Genomic DNA, 18,388 nt, shown 5'->3' with positions numbered 1-18,388 from the left:
TTTACATCGATAAAACAATAATTTATATAATAATAAAATTAAAATAATAGAAAATCCAGCAACCTGGTTTGAAACAATTAAACAACACGTAGAGTTCTTCTAGTGTCTTTATCCGCCTAAAATTAATACAGATTTCCTTTTAAAAACAAATACAAAACGTTTGTCAGAGGTTCATTTGTCAGAGGTTCATTGAATTAATATAGAGGTTGGGACGAAGTTTTCAACGCGAAAACTTGTAGGACATTGTGAAACTTCTAGGCTTACAGGATGGTGGCACTGAGCGTCGGACGTACACGTTTTCGCGTTGGAAACGTCGGCCGCAAACCACTCTAAAAGCTTTCAAATAAAATATTATACGTTAGTGGATACGTTAGTTTTATCCTAGATTTACTCAAAATATATGATTACCCTATACAGTACTCCGAGAGGTTCAAATTACTCTAGAAACGGCAGCACTGCTGGGAAGATACACCAGTACCTGAGTGTAACTTTCGATCATCCCTACGAGTATGCTTTTTCGTTTTCCTCGTTAGTAGGTATGACCCCTTTACAGTGAACTTTTTTATGCTTTTATTCTTTCTTCTCGAAGGTGCTGCTACGCTTTTAACTGTGTTGCCGTTCCTTCCATTCTTCGGACTTTTTCCGAAAGTGATGCTCTTCTTTCTCCCCGACACTTATATACTACGAGGTGATCAATGTAACAATAATGCTAATCATACGCTATAATAATATAATAACTATGTTGCATATTAAAAAATAAACGGAATTCGCCTAGAATCCAGACCACATTACGTAGTTCCAGCGTGTAGATTAGATCGACTCTACTATTGCCATTTCTACAATAGACAGAATTTCCATACTTATAAGCTAAACACTCAATTTTCAAAGGCCAGTTTTTATCGGAAGCGCTCGAAAAGTGATTGCTATTATTTGGACAGGACTCTGTGTTTAAGACTACGCGTTCAACACTTAATACGTTAATTTCATAAACTAAATCTTACGTTTAATTGAATTTATGCTTTGTATAGGCTTTACGCGGAAAAGACGGTTCTTTACAACGACCAGTTTACCGGAACCACACCAATTTCTTCTTCGTCCAGAAACTCCAGAAAAGTCCACCTAAAAGACAAGAAAAGAAAAGAAATTCGTGAGATTTATGTCTACACCAGTTTTACAAATTTATACACGAAATCTGTAGTTTTGGAGATTGTTGTAAATAATGGCCGACTGGGATAGAGACTTACACTAGAAAAGGAAATTTTTCGTGCTGCAGAGAACGTTCTTATTCCCAGCGGTAATTAAAAAGACAAAAGTTCTAGGTATTTCATTTTAAAAAATTAACTTTAAAAAATCGTATTGTTTAACACAGCAGTTACAAAGTTGAAAGTGTTTCTACGTGTAACAAAACTAACGCGTCATTCTAGCTTCAATAGAACCCCTGATGTTTACGTTCAAAGATTGATTTATGATCTGGGTGTGTCAAGTTACACGTAATGTCATGGCATCGGCTTCCCGGTGTGATAAATGTTCTGAATATAATTACTTGAACTGGCTTCTCTTTAGGTTGTCTGACCGTAACATCGACAAACCGGTTTATCTCTAGTCATAAATATTCCCGGGAAACTCCACCTTCTAATGGTATGTCTATGGGAGACCTTTTTGCCGTTAATTGGCTTTAAATTTCTTGTTTAAACGCCTTTTACTCTCTATTTAGTCAATTCTATTATGACTGAATCAATATAAATCAACAAGTGTTTTTCAGAACCGACTATTCAGGATTTTCCCGCGAAGAACCAATGACTTCCAAAATCACGTGTTCGGAGTTAAAACGTAAACAAACGTTGAGAAATAGCTATTTTCTTCATGTTATATCTGTAATTTTACTAGTTGTCATGTTATTTGACTTTACTTAGATTAGAAGATTACTCGAAAATTTTTCCGGGAAATTCTACTACTTCTGACATTACATAATATGAGAAAATATGTAAATAAACGCATGCAAAATTGCGAATTACAGTCAAATATTGTAAAAATAGTCTAAATAATATAAAAGTAATATATAGTATACATTATCTGGAAGGAAACTTGTGTTAACTTCGACCTACAGATGACTCATCCATTCCCCTTCCATTATAGTAATTAGAGACGTAATGTAAATAATGGCTTTAAAAATAGCTGTTTTCTTTATTTTGTAACTATAAATTATTAATTTTTATGTTATATGATTTTTTAGACCAGAATATTTCTTATCAAAAGCTTCCAGTCGAAAATTTTACCGGGAGNAAATAATCTCGCCAAACTCCACCTCTTTATAGTAAGTCTAGGGGAGACCTTCTGCCGTTAATCGGCTTTTATAGTTTTTGTTGACACGCCTTTTATGCTCTAAGTGGTAATTTCTATTACGAATGACTTTAGTTCATGCAATCGGCGTTCTTTCAGAACAATCCGTTGGGAATTTTCCCGCAAAATTGCACGCCTCTTCCAGATCATGTCATCGAAGTCAGAACGTATACAAACGTTTAAAAATTGCTATTTTCTTCATTTTTACTTCTAATTTCGCCAATTTTCATGTTAAGCGACTTTATTTAGGTTAGAAATTGACTCATCAGAAACATTCAACCCTAAAATTTTCCACGAAAGTTGTTACTTCTGGTTGTTGCGTAATGGCGGAAAAAATAAATTAATCACTTATTATTGTCAATTATTGTAATATTCCTTCAAATATGTATATAGTGTCTAATATTCACTTTTCGAAGCAGAAATACGTTTAAAACTAATTAACCTGACCTAGTTACCCCAACCCCACCATTCTCCTGCTGAGTCAGGAAGTAATTGTACTCTTTTAACCCCTGATAGCAAAACACGTGCATTTGTTTTCTTTGAAAATAAACAGATGCCTTTGCGTTATAATCTAGGCAAATAAAAAACGTATTTTAAAAATTTTTTTAAGAACGCTTTTTTTAGTAAAATAACATTTACATATTAATTTAATGATAGAAAATCTCGTTATATTTGAGGATTTATGATTGCTAGTGCTTACCCCCCATAGATTCTCGCGTTAAGGACAACGTTCCGCGAACTTTGATCAACAGCTGCTAACAAGGTCAGAAAGTTATAAACACGATCATAAATCCAAAGTCAAATATATTGTCGTTTCTATTTAAAATATTATTGGTTAGAACGGTTACATTTATGGGCCACTCAGTATAAATATAAGATGTCTGTCACATTTTTAGCAATCCAATTCTTTCTACGTGTGTTTTGTTTCAAAGAGGAAATGTCGAGTAGACTTCCGATGCAAAGTTCCGATGACATAGAAAAATGCCCTTTTGATTCTGAATCAGATGATGGAGATATATATATATACCTACATCATCTGATGATGAATTATCAGATGAAGCAGACGTAGGCCTACAAAGCAGTGGCGCAAGCGCAATCGCAGGACCTTCTGGGTACACCTGAATTGAACATGCAGAGTTTTCTCCTCCTCTCTTTCCCTTCCAGGGGAATATATTGCCGTCTCCTAATCGCCTCCCGAAACATTTTATGTGTTTCGGGACATTTTATGTGTTTCGGGAGGCGATTAGGAAATTCCCCGTGCTGCAGAGAAGGTTCTTATTCCCCGCAGTAATAAGGGCCGAACACGAATATTCTTCCTTCCGTTTCGGCAGTCTCGTTCGAACTCGTATTGTAACGTCCGGAGAGTTCGACGTAATTCGACCTGTGGTGTATCCAATGATGACGTAATTTATGTTATCTATTCAAATGTTTTTATTGTCTAGCAACATCTACGTATCGTTTGTGATGACGTACAATACACATTCAAAAAACAGTTCTACGTAATAAAGACAATCAATACTTATTCAAGGATTAATGGTAAAGTGACGAATTATCAAATAGATAATATCTTGTATTAAATTAATTATTTGCCTCAATCTGCCTCATATATTTTAAGTTTTTTACTCGAAGAAATATTTTATATTTCGTCATAATAGATTTATAATTTTACGAACTAAAAAAACAATTAACGAATATGAAAGGAATACATTTTATATTTACTTCACATTCAGAAATAAAATTGTTGTTATAATAATTTAACTGAAGACAGACAAAAACATCGTTTTGTGTCACGAAACATACCATTCAGATACGTCTTAGAGAAAGAAAATAAATAATAGTTTATTTGCAATAAGAATTTCTTTACACGATCAATTCTCGTGTAATAAATGAGCAAAACAAACTCTTTATTTGTAAAATATTTTTTTAACGTTAATCTTATATCTTTCCTTTTACAGCAACGGAAATAAACCAGGAAGTTAAAAACTGTATACGTCATATTTCTGTAGGAAATGACGATTCAATGTCACTGACATTATAATTTATCGTGTTGTCGACGTAGCAGCAGTAGAAATATCGAATATTAGAAGCTCAGAATTGTGTCTTATTGTTAATCTATGTTTGAGGGTCGTCTGTCAATGTAATTACAAGACTGATTGGACGAGATGAGGTTGGTTATCTTTTTCCAATTCCTATTTCTAGTGGTTTATTCCTGTCAAGAGTTCTGGCAACATTGGAAAAATGTGCGTCATGGGCAAACAACTGCCATGAATCAAAGAACTTTTCTTCTGTTGAAATATTCAACCAATCTTTATTCATTACATGCGGCCAGGAAACGATTGACTCTCGTTTGATGCAATGATTAAATGTTAAAAATATACAAATGATAACATTTAAAAATTGTTATCTGTCAGCGATTGACTTTGGAATGTTCACTTTCCTGTATGAAATCGAACACGTCATGATGGGGTTCCCATTTTTGAATAAAAGAAACTTCGAGAGCGCCTCGTTTAATAACATGTCCTCTCTGCGATCTGTCGAAATAGAAAGGGGTGAAGACGTCGGAACTTCTAAATGTAACATTTCGCAATGTTCTGTCGCTGACTTCATTGAAAATTGAATGGTATAACTTCACTTCATTTCCTGAGAGGTTTCACAAAATGATCGGTGATTAATTGGACAGAATACGACCTAAATATAGTCGATTTCTCAAATAATCATTTGAAACCGTCAAATTGCCAACGTCCACATACAAAAAAAAGAGAGAGAAATTCAATCAAGATAAGCTGCTATAAAACGAGCTTTGCAAATTTGATGTGTTTTGACCGTTAATTTAAGTTGAAAGGTATTGTTTTTTGTGTTTTTATTCATTGGAAGGTGGAGGGAACGTCAACAGGACAAGTAGGACATTTTAAGTTTAACAATTTTTATATTATTAGCCAAAAACGGTATTTTTCGGTTATCCGGAATTAGAATAACCAGTAAACCGGAATTTGTTGCTGCACCTTGTTCGCCATTTTAGTACACCCATGCGCACCAAAATTTGTTTTTTCGGGCACCATATTTAATAAGTTATTAGCAATTTCTTTGTCATTTCCGATCGGGAATCGACATTAATTCAACATTTCATATTTTTTGTTCCATGGAGGTCATTGACCTTTCCTTATACAAATTTATAGAAGTTCAACCGAAAGTTGAAGTTTTCTCGTGTTACTTATAATATATATANTCTGTGAATATAGTTTGCCAGTAGGACCACATAAACATGATGAATAATATATGATATACAAAGAAGTAGCAAACTATAATTAAAAAGAAAACAAAATACATTTTCAATGTGCAATATTTTTTTCAAAAATTAAGATTTAATTTATAAAGTATTTACAGAAATATAAGTAAATTATTAATTATGATTGTATTTTTATGAAGAAAATTAATGATATACCAAGCTATCAAATGAAAAGTTTATTTGTGAGACATAATCAACTTGGTAGCAGTGCAAGTTGGTGTGTCTTACTCACTTGTCACATTAACAATGATAATTATGAGTACTATTTATTTATTTAAAGTCTCAAATGTTCCTCAATTTCATATTATATTAATGTTAAAAGATTTAAGCATTTCTCACAAGTATATGTTGCAAGAAATTTAACAGGATAGTAATAAGTATCTCTGGTTCATGCACTGTCAAGTCTATTCCTTGTGTTTTAGTTAATTACTCCCATACAGATTTAAACTATCAAAAGAAAATTATTATTACAACAGTAAAATATTTTATTACTTATTTATCATACATCTATGTTTATAAAATGGGATCAGCTATTATGGAAGGTTTCTGCATGAATGCTTATGGCATTTTAGCGACAAATATTACTTTTAAAGATTTGAAATCGGGATAAAGATTATTATATTTTATTACTTATTTATCTTACATCTATGTTTATAAAATGGGATCAGCTATTATGGAAGGTTTCTGCATGAATGCTTATGGCATTTTAGAGAAAATTAAAACGCATACTTCAAATAATAACAAAGCAAGACTCCATAGAGGAACACATATGCAATATGTTATCGATCAGTTCGAAAAGGTAATTAATTTGGCTGTGACTATCTTTAAAATGTTAGAATCGTCTAATACACATGAGGTTAGACTTTCCTCATCTTTTGTCAAGAAGAATGTTACGAAGGCTTTAGATTTAGAGGGCTCACAAGAGGTGAATGGTACATTGACTGAAAAATTTGAAAAGCTGGAGAAATTGGATACAGTTGTCCAAGAAATGAACCGATTGTTATCCACACAGACTTTTCTAGATGCTCAAAAAGCAGTTTTCCAAAAATTAGATAATATTGTTGAGAAAATATCCCAATAATTCTCTCGTGGTTGCGATATTGAAACTCAAAAAACTGTTCTCGAAAAACTTAACAAAATTGAGGACATAAAGAACAAATATATTACTACTCTCCTATTCACACTCAGATTCTTTAACGTTATAAAGTCAACACACCTTACTACTGAGAAAGCACATTTATTCAGCTAAACAAACATTTTCAACTCATTTCAAGGGCCATCATCAGGTTAAAGACGTTCGAGTTAATGGCTTTTCGAACACGTTCAAATTTAAGCTATATTAGAACATGTGTTAAAATAAGATTAAGTAAACGAGCATAACGAAATTAGTACAATAAACAAGAAAAACAGAATAAAATATAATAAAATGAAATACAAAATACGGTAATTCCCCATAATACAATATGTAAACATTTTTTATAGTAACTCAGGTTTTATTGAGCCTGGTGGATGTATCCTCTTACGAGTTCTTTCTGATCATATATTTCCATGCCGACGGTAAAATGGTTGCATCTTTATAGTTTAAACATTTATCCGTTAAGCTAGATCTGTAGATCTCACATTTCTCTGTTGTGGACGCAAGAGTTGGCGAGTGCACATTTGCAATGATTCTGGCCTCTTCCCATTTAACTATGGATCCATCTGTCTGTGCTATTTTTGATAATGCTGTTGTATATCGGCTCTTTGCTACGTCTTACTTATGCTCTTTCTTCCTTACACGAAAATATAGGATCAGAAAGAACTCGTAAGAGGATACATCCACCAGGCTCAATAAAACCTAAGTTACTATAAAAAATGTTTACATATTGTATTATGGGGAATTACCGTATTTTGTATTTCATTTTATTTTATTTTTCTTGTTTATTGTATTAATTTCGTTATGCTTGTTTACTTAATCTTATTTTAACATATGCTCTAATATAGTTTAAATTTGAACGTGTGCGAAAAGCCATTGATTCGAACGTCCTTAACCTGATGATGGCCCATGAAATGGGTTGAAAACGTTTGTTTAACTGAATAAATGTGCTTTCTGAGTAGTAAGGTTTGTTGACTTTATAAAATATATTACTGCTCCACCATTATTTAGTACTATTGTCATCTCCACGCCCTCTGACCTTTGACTACCAAAATTTCATAGAATCAATCACCATGATACTAAACTTTCTCTAAAATTTCAGAAATTTTCGACAAAGAGCAACAAGAGTTATTAATCTTCAAAGTAAATGAACAAAATCTTCCCCCCAGAACCAAACAACTTACATTTAGAATATATCTTCCATCACGGCCTTTAACTATACGCTATAAATCTTCTTATTTTCAAACATGAAACACTAGTAATAACAATCCACGAAACCTTTTCTTACAAGTGTTATGTCTGTAGTACACTCCACTAACGCTTTCGATCTCCACAGAGGTCTGCTTCAGGTGGTGACTGTGTTTCCTCCTGACCGTGGTAACGATGTCGCCAGAGATGTAAACAATTGTGCGTGTCGGGTTTCACTTCTTAGACTGTCCCTGTTCGAATCCCTCGAACAAATACCTCTACGCCTGCGCGATCGTTTCACCATCTTTGATGTTGATGCAGGTGCCCCCCACTATTAGCTTTATGAATCTCCCAGGCCTCCCTCTCCGGGCCTGCGGTAGCTGTAATACCAGCAAATGAAGGTATTACAGCTACCGCATTTGCTGAGACCTGCAAAAGTGTACATTAGAAATCAGTAGCGGATTGTTTTCATTTAAATAATAACAAGTTTTTTCTTTATTTATAATTATTTAATTTGTCTATTTAGTATTACAACTTAGTGTTACCGTTCGTACTTTGAAATCAGCAAATTTATCGATAATCTTATCGTAATTGAACGTATTAACTATATAATTTTCTATAAACATTATAGATAATCGTAAATCATTTAAATGAGTCCGTCCTAAACTACTTAAATAATTTTTAATTTTTTTTAACGTCGTAAAGAATAGTAGCCACAGGTATTGCTTATTGGCAAAATAAAAGCTTCTTAAAATTGCCTCTATGTTAGGAATAGTACTGTGCAAACCATTTATCGGTTTTCTTTTTTTTACAATTGAAGAGGACTCATTATCTCTTTTTTTTGATAAATTTCACAAAATCTTCAAAACATTTAGAGTGTCAATATTATTTTTGTAACTATTTGATAATGTCTTAGCGCAAGATTTTATATATTCTTGTGCAATGTCGTTGTCACAAAGTATTTGGTAATTCTTTAAGACTTCGTTGTAAATACAGTAGAGGGTCGATTATCCGAAAGTCAATCATCCGAAACGTCAATTATCCGAAAGAATTCCAGTCAGCAAATTTAAATTTTTGCTAGTGCTGTGGCGCTGCAATCTTTGGCTATATCTTGGGCTACTCAAATATTTCACTTTTTTGATACTAAATTAACTTCTGAAGTATAAATTTTTATCGTTTTTATATTTTTCAATATATTTATTATATATGTANTATCCCTGCATTGTCTTCCATAATTTTAGCTAGTTCATTACACAATTTCATAAAATTCCAGGAGTTACGTATGTAAAATAAGACCAAAACTTTGGCAAATTCAAATTAACAGGCGAACGAATAATTAACGGTCGTTGCACAACGCACGCACCTTAAATGCCTAAAAATATTAATAAAAGCAAAAGCAATGAATAATTCGAATTATCTGTGCTCTGAATCCATTCCAGCTCTGGGGAAAAATAACTCATTGCTCTTGACACTGACTGGGGGTAACTGATATCATTCCTAACTCCAAATCAATTTGTATTTTAATTATATTTTACTTACTTGTTGTTTAAAACAATTCTATAAATTTGTATTTTTTAAATATCAAACTTGCATAAATTCTATTACTTCTCTTCTAATCAATGAGTTGCTTGTTTGAGGCTAAAGTTTACACGCGAAAAGGTGTATGTCAAGCGTTCATTGCCGCTTTCCTGTGAGCCTACAAGTTTGACAATAGTGTTTAGATAGTCAGCGGAATCATGCTCGACATTCCAAACACCATTGTCAAACTTCTAGGATTACAGGAAAGCGGTGCTGAACGCCTGACGTACACGTTTTCCCGTCTAAAACTTCGGCCTCAACCTCACTAATAATTAGATCCTGAGAAACGACATGAAAGCCAGCAGAAAACTATTGATATATTAATAAATTTTATGTACAGAAGAGTTATTATTAAGATATCGAACTAAAAATGTTATTTCATTCATGAAAAGCTACTTTAACCTATCACTAAATTTAATTTAAATGTATTAAATAAAAACAAATGTAAGTAATTATCTTCACAATAAACTTTATTTTAAAATCACTTTAAAATATTTAAAATTATCAAAAAAAATTTTGTTGGCATATCTCCAATCGAAATTTTCTTAAGAAAATTTATATTACATTCAATTTTAACTTCGTAATTTTATTCTCAAGCAAATGTTCCACTGCGTCTATTGCAATGGTAAGACGAATCGACTAATGAATTGTGTATTGTTTCGTGTTCTTGAAAAGCCTTATGGCTGCAGATAGCTTAAAAACAAATAATGCAATTAAATGGGTATAGATCGTGCATTATACGATGAACATCCAGGTAAGCTTCACTTTGAAATTGACTATTACACACGAGACAAATGAATAGTCTAAATACAGAATGAGTAAGAAGGTTCCTGTATTAAACGATTTTGTTCTTCGAAACGACGATTGCTGCTAACATAATCGCTAGAAACTACATTTGAATAAGTCGTTGTATTGTTACTTCCTTTCATTCCAGTCTTGCAATTTTTATCGGGGTATTTCTTACTTCTCTAGTGTCTCCCTCAGATGTCTTCTGAAATGACAATCTAATATCCATTCTTCTGGAAAAGATTTATTACATATTTTACATTCGTAGGGTGATTTTCCATTATAAAATCTATCATGATGAGTTTAACGATGATTACATATTATTTACTTCTAGGGTTTTTCTTTCATTTTTTTTTTTCATGTGGATTCTGAAATGACGATTCAAATTGTTCGATTCAGAAAAACATTTATCACATGTTTCACATTTGTATGGTTTTTCTCCCGTGTGTGTTCTGAGATGACGATTCAAATTGCTCGATTCAGAAAAACATTTATCACATGTTTCACATTTGTATGGTTTTTCTCCCGTGTGTGTTCTGAGATGACGATTCAAATTGCTCGAATCAGTAAAACATTTATCACATGTCTCACATTTGTAGGGTTTTTCTCCTGTATGGATTCTCATATGAATACTTAAACCCTGTTTACTAGCGAACGACTTATTACAAATATTGCATTCGTTAGTCATTATACTATCAACACCTATAAAAGAAACAGTGCAATTTAGAGTTATTCATTTATATCGCAATTTTTTCTTAAATTACAGTTAATAACTACATATACTGATAGTAATTTACATGTTTTAGCATACAATTTATAATGCTGACAATTCCTTACATCAAAATATATTATACAAGTATAAATATAATAACTGAACTATTTAATATGAAAATTATTATATTTGTGTATAAAAGTGAATTCCAAAGTAGGCGCATTTTGTAGTACAGCAGTGGTTCCTAATTAGTGGTACGCGTACCCCCGGGGGGTACGCGAAATTGCGTGAAGTGGTACGCGCGGCACTCTAAAATCGGTCGATTTAAAATTTAAATGCATGAAATGAAGCAATCAAAAGAATAATGGGTGGACCATCAAAAATTCGGCAATTTACACCATGATGTCGAATGAACAAATTTGTTTATTTATAACTAAATATATTCTCGAAATTTCATCAAAAAAATGCATTTGTGACAATACCTAGATGTAATTCTTACGCAAGAAACAAAAATTATACGATTAACACAATTTGTGTTAATTGTACAATTATCATTATCATCATGTCGACGACGCGGCAATAAAATATTTACTACCATTTTGCACAACATAACTCTGCGAGAGCGGATTTTCGGCAATGACAAACATGAAAATTAAATATTGTCACCGACTTCAACTCGAAGATGACTTGAGACTGAAGCTGACCAAAAAGCAACCAGATTTTACAAAATTGTGCAAAGAAAATCGTGCACCTTTGTCACATAAATTAAATAACCTTATGTTATTTTCATTATTATTAGAATTCTATTTTAAAGGTAATAAATGTAAAAAAAAACTTTTTCTATTTATCACTTGCTGTCTACTGTTTATCACTAGCTTCGCCCGCTTTATATCGTGGGAGTTATATATTTTCTCGCAGTAAATGTAGCCTAGGTCCATCTCCAACATGTAAGCTATATCTGTGCCAAATTTTATTGAAACCTGTTCAGCGGTTTAGACGTGAATAGGTAACAGACAGACAGGCAGGCAGACAGAATTACCTTCGAGTTTATAATAATAGTATGGATTTTAATATGAGTTATTGCTGTAAGGGGTACGAGAGCTTGAACTCTTTCTTGAAGTGGTCCGCAGGAAAAACTAATTGGGAACCACTGTATTACAGGACGGGACGAAAATCACTTTACCATAGAAAGAGTTCGCTATTGTGTAGAGCAGTGTTTCGAAACGGGGGCGATATCGCCCCCATGTGGGCGTTGTTCCATATTCAGAGGGGCGATTAGTAACAATTTATATTTTGGAGGCAAAAAACAATTTTCTGGGCGATATAGTAAAACATTATATTAAGAATAATTGGCCTTTTTTTACGTTATATCGTACAATAATTAAACAAAACATTATTCTAGTCACTAGTCTATTGAATGCAATACGAATTTGGCGTTAGTCTTGGCCCTCGGCAGCAAAATTTGAAATGAAGGGGGCGATACTACGAACGGTTGTATTAAAGAGGCGATACTACGTTGAAGGGGGCGACGATTCGTTACAGATTTAGAAACACTGGTGTAGAACAACACAGGGATGATTTAAACCATGTTATCTTTAATGTTTAGGCCAAAAAATCTCCAATATGTGTATATTAAAATGCTGAAAATAAACTTATAAAATAATTAAAAGTAAAAATGTTATATTATTATTACATATAAAAGTTTCTTTCTGTCCACGCTATATAGTCTTAAACTGCTGCAATTTCGATTCTTACCAGAAATAAAAAATTTCTTCTTAAATCTACATCGTTTCTCAGTTTTGTTTGCATTGCAATTTATTATGTAAAAAATTATTTCCATAACTAAATTAGCATCTTCGCAAAGGTTGGCTTATTTGTTGGAGCTTTACCACAGCTTTATAACGACAACCCTGTAATTTAACTTTATTTTTAATTTTAGTAAATAGATATTCGTGTAACACTTCATACAGAACATTCTTCATTAATTAGATCTATTGTAATATCAGAGTTATATTAACATAAAATAAAACCATTTAAATTATTCTCATTTAACTGAAAATATAATTTTTTTAACTGCAATTACGTACATTATTGTATCAATAGAACCAAAAGTTTCCAATAATAAATTCAAAATAAGAATTCTAATTAGGCTTTGCGTCAAACCATATTTATCTAAATTTAGGAATTAGCATTGTAAATAATAAATCCACTTTAAAAAATCGACATCGAATCAAAATTTAATATCTAAATAAGTAATAAAAAATGCAGGCATTCTCCAATGTTTTAATCTCGTCTCTCTAATTTACAGAGTAAGTTACTCTTCATTTAATAATTTCGATTTCACTTTAAAGAATACAAACTTATAATTATAAGAGATATTTTAATTTTAAAATATCTGAGATACTTACAGAATAAAACCAGTCTTATTTTTATTTCAATTTCTTTCGATTGATACGAACAATTTCCTTTGTCTTCCAACACTTACAAGCATACACACCACGGTTATTTAACATAATTTGCATAAGCAAGACTTGTGTTTTTATTTTGAATATCTTTAAATGTGATTTAAAATATTATTTTTATATATAATTCTGTGTTATAAAGATTACTTTGTGTAATTATATTTATTTACAGTTAATCCAGTTTCTTTTATTCGATGGAGAAAGTGTTTCAGGTAAACAGTTTCTCCACTCACACTACCTGTAGGTAAATTAAATTTCCAAATGTTAGTATTTTTAGTAAAATTTTGTTTGTTTTAATATTTTTTGTATGTATATAATTGTATGTAATGCAATCAACATATTTTATATGAATCATTGGATAAAAGAATTTAAGATATAACAAAACATAAATATACTGTTTTAAGAGTAAAAAACTCTAAAATTACGTTAATGAAAACATTAAACAATGAATAGTAGATAATATAAATTCGGTATAAATGTATAGTTTTGGAAAATATCCACTGAATATTTTAACTAAACTTCAATAGCTAACATTTAAGAAACGAAGAGTTTTAAATTCTACAAAGTTGGTTGTAATGACAGTATAACCATATTTGAACAGATAACATTATACGTTAACACGCGAATATTATTTGAAAATTTTATATCTTTTTCTGAGCCAAAAGATTATTGGAAATACAGTAGAGCGTCGATTATCCGTAAGTCAATCATCCGAAAGAATTCCAGTCGGCAAATTTAAATTTTCGCCAGTGCTGTGGCGCTGNTATTTTTTCGTACATAATCGGTTATCCGAAACATCGATCTTCCAAACAACCCCAGTCTTCAATTGATTCAGATAATCGACGCTCTACTGTAATTGTATTTCGAATTTGAAAAATATTACTTTGTTAACGATAAATACTAAAACGTTGCAAAAATAACTAATTTGTTACAGTCATTGTCGGTCTTTCAACTTAAAACCACTGTAATCTGTAATTAATGTGTTTGCTCTAAATTTGATAAGTTCGTGCCACTGTGTCGCATAAAAAATACTTTAATAATATTTCATTTATATACATAATTGAAGTGTTTTTCTGCAACATTTCACTATTGTTCATATCAATGGTTATTATAAAAGAGAACGCTACGTGTGGAAGCATCAGATATATGTTCAGTAGCTACGATATAGAAGCTATAACTGTCTTACTCATAATATCTATCTACATTGCTTTGGAATTTTATGTTATGAAAGAAAAAGTTCATTATGCCAAAAGGTACAGTTGTGAAGGAAAAGAATTTCTGGAAAAAATTGAGATTTACTATTTGAGATTTTTTTTACTATTTATTACATTTATAATTCAATCAATCACATTCAGCATAGCTTTATATTCGTAACTGATAAAAGGAAACAGAAGTGATAACGTAGCATTGTTTTTTACCATTGTTCTTTCCGCTTGGAGCATGTAACCACTCTGTCACATTATACCTATGCTTCTGTTATCAGCAGTAATGTTCATCGTAATTTGAAAAAGATATATTCTCTTGACAAAGAGAAAAACATCAAGTGTGACGAATTGAAATCCGTTTTGAAATGCCCCGTGGAAAAAAGTTTGGATTTACGTAAATAATTTAAAGAAATAAACGAAGAATGGAAAATTCTGATTTCAATAAAATATATTTACTTCCTGTATCTTTCTATATTTTTGTTATATGGATCCATCTTTATAGAAATGAATCGTATGGTGAAAATAGTCTGCGTAGCATTGACAATTATATTTTTTACGGGTTGTGTTTCAGTTGCTGTGATTTTTGTGTTTTATGTATATTGGTAAGAACCTATTAAATATTACATAATCTGAATTTATATTAATCAAAGCTTCGTTTCTTTACAGATTTATGATAATTTCGTATTAATCGGAAGATTTTCATCTTCATTTCTTTCATTAAAATACAAATTTAGAATACATTTTAACGTTTAATTTTCAAACTTATATTTGTAAGTTAATATAGGTTGGCCCAGATTGTCAACAAGCAGATAAATTTCTGTATTATTTAACAATTTATTAACTCCTGATCTATGTAAATATTCCTTAAAATTAATTCTTATTTAATAAACAAATTAGAACGCTTTAATGCACTTTTACCAATTGTTTAAATTTTTGTAATTCTCATCAATGACCAAGATTATAAAACTACTGAGCACTGGTGTAAAAGGGTTCGCGTTTTAACAACGGGCTGGCCACGTAGAGTTAGCCGGTTTCAAGATTTCTTTAGTAGCTCTTTAATAAACCTTGAAATTACTTGTTGGAATTTTGAAAAAAATATAACATGAAAAATTTATATATATGCCGGAAAACTCCACTGTTGAAGGAGAAGCGCGAACCCACCTACGACCAAATTTCCAGTGTTTAGAGAATCGAACCGCTTGGCCACTGGTGGGCCGTAATCGATAAATATTTACTATAGTTTAAGTTTGTTCGTATCTTTTGAATATTATGATTAAAAGGGAACACCATTCTTAAAACAGAAGCAATATTGAATGTATTAAAAATTTGTAATTAAACGAAATGATTCCCTAAGATTCTGCATTATAAACTGGAATTAAGAAGTTCATCATTGATTAACATTTTAAAATCTAGTTGCCATGACAAATAAAATTTGAGTTTATTTCATGTCCAAAATATATTAAGTTTCATTTGTCATATCAAACGCTTTTACTTTAAAAAATAGATTAATCGAAGTGTACATAGGAAATGACTCTCTCTGTGGTAAAAGATAAACATATTTTTTAATTTAAACTGTATTTGAAAATATTTTTTGCTGTAAAATATTCCTTACATTAAATGTAATTGTCTTGTGGCCGAGTGGATAGAACTACTGAACACTGGTAGTTAATGTTGGATTAATTGTTAATTAATAGGCTGTCTCTTGAGGTTTTCTGGGATATATTTGGCTTCGGGGAGAAATAACCCTCTACGCTTCACACTGACTGGGAGTAACTGATGTCGTTCCTAACTCCAAATCAATTTGTATTTTAATTATATTTTACTTATTTGTTGTTTGAAATAGTTCAATAAATTTGTAATTTTTTAATATTAAACTTGCATAAACTCTATTACTTCTTTTATAATCAGTTAGTTGCTTCTTTGAGGCTAAAGTTTTAGACGCGAAAACGTGTACGTCGGGCGTTTAGCGCTGCTTTCGTGTGAGCCTAGAAGTTTGACAATGGTGTTTGGATAGTCAGCAGAATCATGCTCGACATTCCAAACTGCATAGTCAAGCTTCTAGGCTTACAGGAAAGCGGTGCTGACCGTCTGACGCACACGTTTTCGATATTAAAACTTCGGCATCAACCTTGCTAATAATTGGATCCTGAGGAACGACATGCTAAGCCAGCCGGTAGATTTGATAAATTAATAAATATTTTGTACAATAGCGTTATTATTAATAGTTATTAAGCTACAAAAATTATGAAGAAAATAGTCTCACCTATCCATACCCATAAACATTAATATTTATACTTATAAGAAAAATAGCAAATTTTTTTACATTTCTGAACGTTAAAAATTTCATTTCGTTAAAAAATGTAAAACATAGCGATAGGGAATTTAGTTTTTGACCGATTGCTATATTTTTCTCTGTTATATATAACACAATGGAAAGTGAGAAATTAAACTGCAATTACTATCGTAATTTACATTAACACTTTCAGTAACATATCCAAATTTGAGCTCTTCATTAAAACATTCTAAATCAGGGGTGGCCAACGTTTTAAGAAGGCGGGCCAAATTTGAACAATAATTTTTTTTGCCGGGCCACGCACCTAATTTTTTTTAAATTAAAGTAAACAAGCAAGCCTGCTACAGTTCAACCACATCGTCGCTTCCCAGTAGGTAAGATCGTGGTCAAACACTTTTTTGGTTTATTGTAAAAAAACACAAAAAATAGGTATATTTATTTTTTAGAAAAAATAAAACATAGCCTAGAATCAAACATATTTATTAGACAATTTTAAAATATTTAAAAGGGAGACATCTGACTTTGTTTTACAAAACTAAGTGCATCAAAATTGATTTCCATTGATGTTGTCGCTACACGCAGTTTTTTAAATGAACATCAGTAATTCGATCTCACTTATGATTTGATGTACTTCATTCGACTAAAAAGCTTTTCACACGCATAAGTGTTTCCACATAGCGAAACCATCGACAGAGCATGTTTGTAAAACGCATGATATCTTTGTCCAAATACGTTTCATAGAACTCTTCCAAACCAACTTGATGGAATTTCTCCAACGTTTCAGGGTTTACTTACTTATAGAATCGATATGGTAGACAGTCTACTTGGTTAAAGTAGTTTGAACTGTAATTATAAATATGTTAAATATGTATTTTAACGTCGATTGCAAAATCTCTCCAGATGCATTGACGATAATAAAACGAAACTACAGAATAACACAGAACTTTGTCAAGCTGGACTGAAAGTAGTTATGAGTATGAGCCCGACAGCATTGCGAGCTTCCCGAAAACGCCGAAGACCACAGAACATATATATCTGTAGTTGAAGTCTCATATTAAATTTTCTCAACACTTAGCGTTGGACAAAAAACTAAGTAACCTTGAGTGTCAAAACGCGGGATATTTGAAATAGCTAAAAATCTATAAACTTTTCCAAAAATGAGAGATATTTCAAATTTCCCTTAGCTATAATTTAAAAATACATGATACAAATAACTCAAGAGGTAATGTTATTTTGGTGTTATGTACAATAAAGTTAACATTTACGTTCATTTCAACTAGCTCAGCGGTTGAAATAGTATGTAAACATTAACTATTAGTACATAATCTAATAACTTAAGCCATTGATCGCGTGTCAGTATATCTGTAACCTGGAACCTGGAACGGTATGCATGAAACGCCCTA

At 31.7% G+C, this 18,388-nt stretch overlaps 2 protein-coding genes across 3 annotated transcripts in view; one reads left to right on the top strand and one right to left on the bottom strand.

Annotated features, from left to right (window-relative positions):
- The window catches only part of LOC111627386 (leucine-rich repeat transmembrane neuronal protein 2-like), a 50,207-nt gene that overhangs the window by 2,800 nt on the left and 29,019 nt on the right, over positions 1 to 18,388 (top strand). Inside the window, exon 2 of one of the 2 annotated variants that reach the window (XR_002756990.1) lies at positions 1,029 to 1,769. The exons of the other annotated variant lie outside the window; for it this stretch is intronic. The gene's annotated coding sequence lies outside the window, so the exon portion shown is untranslated. Of the gene's footprint in view, positions 1 to 1,028; positions 1,770 to 18,388 lie in introns of those variants that run through there. 2 annotated transcript variants of the gene reach the window in all.
- On the bottom strand, positions 9,998 to 12,888 carry LOC111627387 (zinc finger protein 22-like). The gene is made up of 2 exons (XM_023370953.1): positions 12,781 to 12,888; positions 9,998 to 11,015 (listed from the first exon to the last, which is right to left on the bottom strand). The coding sequence occupies exons 1-2, from the start codon at positions 12,863 to 12,865 to the stop codon at positions 10,627 to 10,629; spliced, it is 474 nt and encodes a 157-aa protein (XP_023226721.1). The 5' UTR covers positions 12,866 to 12,888; the 3' UTR covers positions 9,998 to 10,626.

Source organism: Centruroides sculpturatus, unplaced genomic scaffold (assembly GCF_000671375.1).
Source record: "Centruroides sculpturatus isolate CEXI.00-Female unplaced genomic scaffold, Cexi_2.0 scaffold378, whole genome shotgun sequence".
NCBI lineage: Eukaryota > Metazoa > Arthropoda > Arachnida > Scorpiones > Buthidae > Centruroides > Centruroides sculpturatus.
Note: the sequence above shows the minus strand (reverse complement) of the source record. Positions and strands in the feature narration are given on the sequence as shown.

Bases quoted from the DNA above. Each gene is read 5' to 3' on its own strand.
- LOC111627387 (XM_023370953.1), bottom strand. From the start codon at position 12,865: ATGGAAATAATTTTTTACATAATAAATTGCAATGCAAACAAAACTGAG. The intron at 11,016-12,780 runs GTAAGAATCGAA...TTTCTTTTATAG, and splicing joins GAAGAAATTTTTTATTTCTG to GTGTTGATAGTATAATGACT.